Below are 11547 nucleotides of genomic sequence, written 5' to 3'. Positions count from 1 at the left end.
GCTCTAAGTGCATTTTTGTGCCCCCGGGCACGTGCATCCTTATCTAACGCCGGGTCTGTCTGGGAGAGGAACGTGGTGGCTCTTCAGGCAGGCAATAGTCTCTATGGTTACGGGATGGGAAGCAGAAAGAGAGGACGGGTTGTTCCGAGGCTGCCGCACAGAGGGAGGTGGGAGACGCTCATCTCTCCTCCAGCTCCTCTTCTCACACTTGAAATGGCCCCCCAGGTTGTACTCCGTCAACCCTCGTCTGCGGTCTCCTGCCAGGCAATCTGCCGCCCGTGCTCCCGTCTCTCGGCTCAGCGCACGGGGGGCACCTGTTATTTCTTTGGCATTTATCTTCGAAACATTAGGCCGTGTTTTTGTTCTCTTCTCTTCCTAGACGGACACACAAACAGATTATAGGACCGCACGCTCTCTCGAGAGGGAGAACCAATCGCTGAGACAGCGCTCGTTGCAGACAGTCTGTTGGATTCTTGTGTCGTCATGGAAACGCACATCGGGTCAAGAATAGTTGTTCCTAGAGTGTTCCAACGCACACTCAGCATAGCAGAACACGAGGAGGGAGTCCTGATCTCGCAGTGATAATTGCCTGCAAATGGGATGCAGTTATACAAACAAATAGGCTTCCATAAGCCCCCCTCATCATCAGAGACGCATGGTTTGATGCGTACTGACTCGAGCGCACCAACGCCATGTTTTACACAGGCTGCATAACAGTTCCCATAACAATGTACTCAGGCTCCATCCTGCTTAACTTAATCTGGTCATTCGGTGATTTTGGTCATCTGATTGTGGTCGATGTTCTCGGCTAGGCCTCGGCCGCAGCAGATGGTGCTGGGTAAACACCGGCGTACTGGTGACCAGTTGCTCTTACAGTACCAGACAGCTGCACTGGCCTCAAATCCCCCCCACGCTGCCCGTACATGCTCGGATGACCAGACAAAAATGTCTGACCGTTCTCCTCCGCTCTGGCCAAAGATATCACAACCGCGTGTGTGACTGTGAACCATTCTGTTGTTGCGTTTTCACAGCTTTTCCGTGTAATCTTCGCGGCGATAGGGCCCCGGGGAGCGCGTGAGAGAAGGAGCGCGACGGAGTGTTTCTGTGCGCCAGACAGACTCCTCCATTGAGACGCCTACTTCTCTCGCACCTCCTCATCGGCCCAGGAGGGCGGAGTGACTCAAATGAGCCCACTCCCCCCTCCCCCTCCCTGTTCCCTAGGAGGTGAGACGGCGCAGTCGTCCTGTAGCCCTGCTGTTCGCACAGTGAAACATCAGGAATCTCATCGTGGCCGTGTCTGCGGCTTTTAGAAAGGCGGGGAGGCATTCAAGACAAACACAAATCCACTTCATCCTCACTGGGCAGACAGCTGTGGATGGACCGACCTTTCTGTGTGTGTGTGTTTGTGCGTGTGTGTGTGTGCGTGTGCATGTGGGGAGATATGATTCTGGAAAGAGTCATCACATGAGTAATCACTGTTTATAACAGCACAATCTAGCCTGGAACACAAGCCAGTTCAAGCAAGCAAACACACACACACACACAGTCAGGTGTATTGTTCTGCCAACCATCAAACTCAAATTCTGGACTCTCTCTCTCAGTACAAAAGGCTTTATTGGCAAGGGGGGAAACATTGCCAAAGCAAATAGAGAACAATACGATAAAATGTAATATTATAAAGTAGAGAAATGTACATGACGGTTCTTTACAAAAACAAAGTGTAAAGTGTAAACACTGTTAAAATATATAGTATAGTATAGTATGGTATAGTATACAGATAAGTGAGGGGTGACCTCAACTTTAACCCCAGTATTTCTTTTAACTGTTTAAAAAGTTGTTTGCTCATCTAGTAGAAAAATCTCATTCTGAGGTGGGTACATGGTTTTAACATATATATTATTTATTTTTATGTATTTGATTGGTTATTTTAATTCATTATTCAATATTAAATTATGACTCTTTGAACGTGGCAGTGACGCGCTTGTGACGAGCCAATCAAAACGAATGAAAGCGAAGCGAGTGGCAGCGGTGGGAGGGGCCATGAGCACAGGCTCTGCCCTCAGCTTCGTCCTTATTGGCTTTCCCCCGCGCATGCGCACCTGAAACAGACCAATGGATTTTCCACTGAAACGTCAGAGCGCCGATGAAATTCAAGGTATAGAATTATAGAAATATCATATAAGATTATATGTATATATATATATATATATATATATATATATATATACACATATATATATATATATATATATATATATATATGTGTATATATATATATATATATATATATATATATATATATACACACACACACACACAAGTCTGCAAACATACAAAAAAATAAATCATTGTCTATAATATATTCTTTTTATTATTATTATTGTTGTTATTATTCTTCTTTTTCTTCTTCTCCTTATATTTATTTATTTATTTAGTTATTTATTTAGTCATTTATTGAGTTATTTATTTGGTTATTGTATTTTTATTTTTTTTTATTCGGTCAGCCGCTATTTCGGACGCAGTGAAGCCCCGGCTCCGTGACGTCACGCCGCGGCGCTCCAGCAGCACGGTCAGGAGAGATGAGGTAGTTCGGCGGTGGCAGGGTGTTACGAGCCAGACAGTCACAGGCAGTAACACACGGGAGCGGACAGGGAGAAGGAGCTGGACCATGCGGCTGTGATTTCTTTCTTCATTTCTCCTTTTTTTTTTTTTTTTTTTTTGTTCTTCTTCTCCCCACATTCGTCACCCGGTGAAACCCGGTAGGTTTCTGTTGTGTTTTTATGTCATGTATGCACGTTTCCATTGGGCGCTACTGCGCTGTGTGGAGATCGATAGCGTCGCTTACGCGTGACTGTACTGACAAAATACTGATAATGCTGCGTTTTTGGTGTGTTAACGCTGTGTTTTCTTCGTGTTGACTCTTTCTATTGTCATTACTGTGGTATTAATATATAAACCGTGGTGTTCACCGGCATGTGGTGCCTTTGTCTTTGCTATGCAACGTTATGGATGTGGAATGGAAACACAGTGTGTGTTTGTGTGTGTGTGTGTGTGTGTGTGTGTGTATATATATATATATATACATACACAGTGAGATATAAAACATGCAACATCTGTTCTGTCAAGAAAATTGGCGTCTGGTTCCACATATACCGGCATCATGGTTTCAAATAGTGACGTTATAATGGAGGTCAATCATTGGATTACTCCGTATAATATGCAAATGAGTTTGGGGTTGACATTGAGGACATGTTAAGCCAAGTGTCCCGTCATCTGACTGTGGAGAAGCTGGAGGATGAGCTCCTTCGATGAAGCAGATGAAGGGGAATTCCGCCACTCATCCTTTTACTACACCAGCATAGCAACACAGAGCATCCCCATAGCAACAGTTAGTAGAACGCACAGAGACCCATAGGGTGTTCCCATCTTCAACGTGCCTGTCCGTAGAGCAGGGTTTGGATCCCTCCTCCTCCTCATGGGGAGGTTTCTGGCTGCTTTGTGAGCGGAGTTCCCAAAAGACTTTAAAAGTTGTGTGTGTTTCCCACCAGTGAGCGCGGCCTGAGTCTGAGGGGTCCCGGCGTCGCGATGGGGAAAGACTACTACAAGATGCTGGGCATTCCCAAGGGGTCCAACGAGGACGAGATCAAGAAGGCGTACCGCCGCATGGCGCTCAGGTTCCACCCCGACAAGAACAAGGACGCCAACGCGGAAGAGAAGTTCAAGGAGATCGCCGAGGCCTACGAGGTCCTGAGCGATCCCAAAAAGAGAGCTGTCTACGACCAGCTGGGAGAGGAAGGTGAGGAAGGCTGCCTCCCTCTCTCCCTCCCTCCCTCCCTCCCTCCCACCCTCCCTCCCTCCCACCCTCCCTCCCTCCGTCTGTCCGTCTGTCTGGCTTGTTTTCCCAGCTGCCTGTCTGTCTCTCTGTCTGGTTGTCTGCCGCCCTGACATTTTGCTTGTATATTTGTGTATCCTCCTCCTACTCGTCCGTCCCTTCGTCTGTCTGTGTGCCTGAACACCCGTCCGTCTGTCCGTTGGTCTGTCTGTCTGCGTGTAACTCCGTCTGTTTGCATGTGATCGCTTGTGTCGCTAAGACTCGGAATGCCTAACTTCTAAAGTGTAGAACAGACCAACACCTTCTGCACTTCACACCTGTGTGAGCAATACGTGTGTGTGTGTGTGTGTGTGTCTGTGTGTGTGTGTGTGTGTGTGTGTGTGTACACGTGTTGGCAGTTTGATTGGCCAAAAATCCTTAGTGGAGATATGAATAGCAGCGGCAGACGTAGCTTCTGTGTGTGTGTGTGTGTGTGTGTGTGTGTGTGTTGCAGTCTCATCACCCTGGCACTGCCTTGTTAGACCAGTGATGCTGTGGGATTTTTTTTCCCTGCCCACGTGAGCTACACTCCTCTGCTTCCTGTAGAGTACACTCTGCCTCCCCCGTCTTGAAAGCAGCTTCTGTTCCCGTTTATGTGACTAGGACCACATGGTCCAGGCTGATTGAATGAGGCCTTAACTGTCTTGTGTCTGCCCCCCTGCTCAGGCCTAAAGACGGGAGGTAGCGGCTCCTCCGGCGCTCCGGGCAGCTCAACGTACCACTACACCTTCCACGGAGACCCCCACGCCACCTTCGCCTCCTTCTTCGGGGGCTCCAACCCCTTCGACATGTTTTTCGGCTCCAACCGCAACCACGGCCGCTCCAACGGCTTCTCCTTCCACAACGACCACGGCAACGAGGCCGATCAGGACGCCGACATGGACGAGGACGATCCCTTCGCCCACTTCGGGAGGCAGTTCGGCATCCCCGGGGGGGCCAACAATGGCTTCCCAGGGGAGGGGCGCAGGCGGCGGGGGGGACACTCGGAGCGTCTGGGGGCCGGTCGGAAGCATCAGGACCCTCCGGTGGTGCACGAGCTGAAGGTCTCCCTGGAGGAGATCTTCCACGGCTGCACCAAGCGCATGAAGATCACCCGCCGCCGCCTCAACCCCGACGGGCGGAGCATGAGGACGGAGGACAAGATCCTCAACATTGTCATCAAGAAGGGCTGGAAGGAAGGGACCAAGATCACTTTCCCCAAGGAGGGCGACGAGACCCCCGAGAACATTCCCGCCGATATAGCCTTTGTGCTGAAAGACAAAGGGCACGCCCACTTCAAGAGAGACAGTTCCAATATCATTTATAACTGCAGGATCAGTCTGAAAGAGGTGAGCATTCTTCTGTTGTCATCGCCCAACCCTTCCTTTATATCTCTCTGTCCATCTATCATCCATCTATCTATCTATCTATCTATCTATCTATCTATCTATCTATCTATCTATCTATCTATCTATCTATCTATCTATCTATCTATCTATCTATCTATCTATCTATCTGTCTGTCTGTCTGTCTATCTATCTGTCTGTCTGTCTGTCTGTCTGTCTGTCTATCCGTCTATCCGGCCATCTATATCTGTCTGTCTAGGAAGACCTACAAGTGCTTACACTGCAAGGCCTGACTATAATGTTTGCCCAGTTGCTCTGGGCAAATCAGATTTGGGCCATTGCCAAGCACCTTGTATGGTCTGGTCGCCCCGTTGTCAACCATCAGTAAAAAAACAAAACAAAAAAGAAGAAGCGCATTATACAACTGTGTGTTTATAAACGTCCTCCATGAAAAATTAGTTATCCTGGCGCATGGATTTACTCCAAAAAAAATCAATCCTCAAAAACAATTGGGAAATGTGAAATGGTAGAGGAGCGGAGAGTTGATGTCGCTGAGGTATCAGAGCCAAACAGGAATGTGTTGTCCCGGTGTGACCGGCATGAGGCACGGTGTCCGTCTCACTCCAACCTGCTGCACACACATGTACCGAGACACCGCCACACGGACACATGCAGGACACACACATGCAGGACACACATATACATGCAGGACACACCCATGCAGGACACACACATACATGCAGGACACACACATGCAGGCATTACACATGCATTCAGGACACACACATGCATGCAGGATACACATATGCATGCGGGACACACACATGCAGGACACACACATGCATGCAGGACACACCCATGCAGGATACACACATACATGCAGGACACACATGCAGGACACACACATGCAGGCAGTACACACGCATGCGTGCAGGACGCACAGATGCAGGACGCACACATGCAGGACACACACATGCAGGCAGTACACACGCATGCATGCAGGACGCACAGATGCAGGACACACACATGCAGGACACACATGCAGGCAGTTCACACGCATGCATGCAGGACGCACAAATGCAGGACACACACATGCAGGACGCACACATGCAGGACACGCACATGCAGGACGCACACAGAATGCAGGACACACACATGGAGGACGCACACATGCAGAACACACACATGCATGCAGGACACACATGCAGGACACACACATACAGGACACACACATGCAGGCAGTACCCACGCATGCATGCAGGACGCACAGATGCAGGACACGCCCATGCAGGACACGCCCATGCAGGACACACCCATGCAGGACGCACACATGCAGGACACACACATGCATGCAGGACACACCCATGCAGGACACGCACATACATGCAGGACACACATGCAGGACACACACATGCAGGCAGTTCACACGCATGCATGCAGGACGCACAGATGCAGGACACACACATGCAGGACACACATGCAGGCAGTTCACACGCATGCATGCAGGACGCACAAATGCAGGACACACACATGCAGGACGCACACATGCAGGACGCACACATGCAGGACGCACACAGAATGCAGGACACACACATGGAGGACGCACACATGCAGGACGCACACATGCAGAACACACACATGCATGCAGGACACACATGCAGGACACACACATACATGCAGGACACACACATGCAGGCAGTACCCACGCATGCATGCAGGACGCACAGATGCAGGACACGCCCATGCAGGACACGCCCATGCAGGACACACCCATGCAGGACGCACACATGCAGGACGCACACATGCAGGACACACACATGCATGCAGGACACACCCATGCAGGACACGCACATACATGCAGGACACACATGCAGGACACACACATGCAGGCAGTACACACACATGCATGCAGGACGCACAGATGCAGGACACACACATGCAGGACACACATGCAGGCAGTTCACACGCATGCATGCAGGACGCACAAATGCAGGACACACACATGCAGGACACACACATGCAGGACGCACACATGCAGGACGCAGACATGCAGGACGCACACAGAATGCAGGACACACACATGGAGGACGCACACATGCAGGACACACATGCAGGACACACACATACATGCAGGAAACACATGCAGGCATTACACACGCACGCATGCAGGACGAACACATGCAGGACACACACATGCATGCAGGATACACATATGCAGGACGCACACATGCAGGTCACACACATGCAGGCAGTACACACGCATGCATGCAGGACGCACACATGCAGGACACACACATGCAGGATACACACATGCAGGACGCACACATGCATGCAGGGCATACACATGCAGGACGCACACAGAATGCAGGACACACATGTAGGCAGGACACGCACATACATGCAGGACACACCCATGCATGCAGGACACACACATGCAGGATGCACACAGCATGCAGGACACACACATGTAGGCAGGACACGCACATACATGCAGGACACACATGCAGGACACACACATGCAGGATGTACACAGCATGCAGGACACACCCATGCAGGACACACATGCAGGACACACACAGCATGCAGGACACACAGCATGCGGGACACACATGTGCAGGACACACACAGCATGCAGGCACTCAGTCACATAAGTCAAACCGCACTCACACTTATGTAAACAGCTCCCTGAGTCAAATGTGAACACCTATTAATACACCCCCACTCATGGATGGATTGTGGTGGGTGGGTGGTAACATCCTGAGACGTTCTGCCGTGACTGGCAGGACGTGTAATTAGCCTCTTCTCGTCGGCTCTGGTCTGTCTGTGAAATTAAACAGGCTTTTATGATTCTAATGAAGTTGCCACTCATCTCGCCCGCTCTCCACGAGGCTCCCACTAATAGCGAGTGGAACTGGAAGTTGGAGTGCTTGTTTGTCCGCCGGCCAAAGTGTTTACTTAGTCCTGAAAGTCCTCACGCAGACTCAGATGCTTTGGGAGACATCTGCAGCCTCTTCGCGGGCTGCCTTATTTGACCAAAAACCTGAGCGGTGACTAAGTTTGCGCTGCGTAACGTTCCCACAGCTAAGCCCTCCGCTTTCACAGCTCTCAGATAAGAGAATTAAGTGTGGTGCAGTATAGAAAAGGGATGAGAGAAAGCGGTCGGGAAGGGGTGGGGGTGTGGGGCCGGGGGAGGGGGGGCTGTTGTGGGGGTGGGGGTTATCTTAAGGAACATTCGGGAAGTGGGTCAGATGAATCAGTATCCAAAGCAAATAAAAGCAGCTCATCTTCCAGGCGCTGTGAGATGCTGAGCACTGCAGTGAGAGGACGCTCTGCCGCGCACTGCACCAATCACACGCGGCCGCTCTGGTTCGGCGCGGGACCTTCCCCGAGCTGTTTTGCCGCTTGACGGTCCGACTTCCCGGCTGAGTGGCTGGTTTAGAGCGCTCCCTTTCCCAACCGGAGCTCAAGCCCATTCTTTTGTCGTGCCGTTGTAGCCTTTATAGACCGCAGCCAACTCCCGGGAGACGCAGAGACTCCGGGAGCGTTCGCTCTGCCAAGTTGACATTGTTACGGCGCTCGGTCACGGCTCCGCGGCTCGCTACGACGGCCCTCGTCGAAATTTCGGTGGAACGACCCCGCGGTTGTGTTTTGCTGCATTCCCCTCCAATACTGCTCTCCTCCCGCACAGACGATACCAACAGCAGACAGCAAAGCCCCCCGTCACGGTGCTGTGCTTACTATAGCTGCGCACACACACGCACACAAAAAACACATACGTGTGTGTGTTTGTAGGCGGCAGCACAGTGTGTGTGTGTGTGTGTGTGTGTGTGTGTGTGTGTGTGTGTGTGTGTGTGTGTGTGTGTGTGTGTGTGTGTGTGTGTGTGTGTGTGTGTGGGGGGGGGGGGGGTCGGTTCTTGTAAAGGTTGTAGAGCTCTCCTGTCTGAGCTCAGGCTTATGCAATCAGCGGGTCCTCGGATTCACTAGCTGTGTGTGTGTTGAGCGTCATGGCAACGTCTGTGTGTGTGTGTGTGTGTGTGTGTGTGTGTGTGTGTGTGTGTGAGACTAACGGGACTAACTGTTGGTGAATGGAGTCAGGTTCGTAACAGACGGGTAAATAACATGTCATGTATGTTGAGCGCGGCGAGGGAGCTGATGTCATGACTGGAAAACGGTCCTGTGAGAAGCAGCTGCTGCGAACCCCCAGACCCCCCAAAAAACACGCTCCCATACGACAGCAACAACAAGGGGGGAAATAACCATCTGCCTTTCCACAGCAGAGCACCGGGGCCGGGGCCTTGAAGGCAGGGAACACGGCGGGTCGTTCTTAGCCCCCGGATGTTTGAGGACGATATCACTGCCTTGGCGGAGAAAAAGAAAAAAAAACTTGAAAGTTAGAGAATGGCTGCCAAAGTAAAATACTGCCAGCTCTGAGTTGCGTCCCGATGGCTCCTGTGTGTGTGTGTGTGTGTGTGTGTGTGTGTGTGTGTGTGTGTGTGTGTGTGTGCGCGCGCGCGCGCGCTGCGTCTGACAAGCCCTCCCAACTATTTACGAGCTCAGCCGATTCCAGCCTCACTTCATTAGCTCTAAGTGTGAGGCCGCTGCTAAAATTAGTCCCGTTGCGCGATCTTCGAACCTCCGACTAGGACGCACTTGCACGCACACGCGCGCACGAACACACACACACACACACACACACACTGACGCCGATTCCCAATGTTCAATCCGTTGAACGGTGAATGCGAAAAAAGCAATAACCGAGTTCATCTCTGCGATTCGAGACCCCGGCAAGTGTTGTGTCTCCCAAATACGATCGCCGAAAATAAAGTAATAGTCTGAATTTTTCTCTGTCTCTCACACAAACAAACAACAGATCAACGCTCGATTCTTCTAACTTCTTCAAAGGTGAAGTGAGGAACGGAGGGCGTAGGTGCACGATTCGTTGGGCACGGAAACATCGAATCGTCCCTTTTGAACACTCATCGCTGTGGCATTGTGTGTGTATTTAAAAAATTCTCCTCCCCGCTCCGCAGGCGTTGTGCGGCTGCACGGTGAGCATCCCCACGCTGGAAAACCGCGTCATCTCACTGCCGTGCCACGACATCGTCCGGCCGGGGACGGTGAAGCGCGTGCGGGGCGAGGGCCTGCCCTTCCCCAAAAACCCCTCCCAGCGCGGCGACCTCATCGTGGAGTTCTCCGTGCGCTTCCCCGACCGGATCCCGCCGCAGTCCAGGGAGATCATCAGGCAGCACCTCCCCCAGTCGTAGACCCCAAGGCTCCCCCCTTCCGCTCCGCCCTGGCAGCCATCTCGGTCTCCCCCTCGCCCAAATGACCTTTTTCGACCCCCCCCACCCCCATGTCATATTTTTTACAACACAAACCACTGAAAACAACAGTCGTATAGTTCAGGACTTTTTACAAAGGGACTGATAAGACAATTTAAGAGGGGTCAGCACAATTTATCCTCCAACAACAAATAATTTTTTTGATTGGTTTTCTACGTTGCCCCCTGCTGGCCGCCGTCCGCATCGTCTCGTGATAGAATAAACCCATAATCCTTTTATATCGTTTTCGAAAGGAGTATTTGACGTTTTTCCAAGACTTTGGGATTCTGTTTGTCGTTTTTACCGTGAGCGTACCAGCAGCGGCGCCTTGCCGCCTTCCGTGTGTAGCCGTGAGTTTGAACCCCTCCCCTTTATTCTTTTGTGGCTTCCACCTCTCAGACGGCTCGAAAACAATCGAACCTGATCTCTTTCCAGTCAGATGCGTTGCGATGTGAACGCCCCACGCGTCTCAAGTCAGTATGGAATCCCAAAAGCCCGGCCCGCACTGCGAGACTTTTCAAATCTGAACGGGTGTTGACGATGTGAGAGACCCCCGCACAAAACAACATAACGTGATCAGTTTAACAGAAGAGCAACGATTTGCCCCAACAGCGCCAACTCCACTCCCCAACAGCCCGTCCTAATGGTGCCACGGGAAAGCGGAAATCTCGCACAATCGGGCGTGCCTTCAAAACAAACAAACATAGCGAACTACTTACGATGTTTTCCCACTATTTGTTTTACAGAAAATCCAAAAAAGTACAATAATAAGGATGAAGTCATGGAGGCGTCGTGAACATGGGCCATACATGACACTTGATGCCGTCGTGGCCGCCGTTGTGTTTAGAACTCTGTCCCGTCTCGGTCAGCTTGCCTCTGCGTTCCCCCCACATTCATAATTCGTACACATTGAACGTGTTTGCTACTTGCGATTTGACACCACAGGACAATCTGGCACGATAGCCTTGAGAACCATCAAAAAAAATAAATCGGGCGCCCAAAATCGGCTTTCTTATCCTGCAAGTGTGTA

General features: G+C 51.0%; 1 protein-coding gene across 1 annotated transcript; it reads left to right on the top strand.

The window, feature by feature from the left end:
* Positions 1-3585: 3585 nt before the first annotated feature.
* On the top strand, positions 3586-10460 carry dnajb5 (DnaJ heat shock protein family (Hsp40) member B5; the record flags this gene model as incomplete). The annotated part of the gene is made up of 3 exons (XM_080004469.1): positions 3586-3796; positions 4538-5199; positions 10227-10460. The coding sequence occupies 3 exons, from the start codon at positions 3586-3588 to the stop codon at positions 10458-10460; spliced, it is 1107 nt and encodes a 368-aa protein (XP_079860595.1).
* Between the last annotated feature and the right edge of the window lie 1087 nt (positions 10461-11547).

This window comes from Zeus faber (genome assembly GCF_960531495.2).
Source record: "Zeus faber genome assembly, chromosome: 7".
Lineage (NCBI taxonomy): Eukaryota > Metazoa > Chordata > Actinopteri > Zeiformes > Zeidae > Zeus > Zeus faber.
The sequence above is the reverse complement of the archived record's forward strand: the minus strand, read 5'-3'. Positions and strand labels throughout refer to the sequence as shown.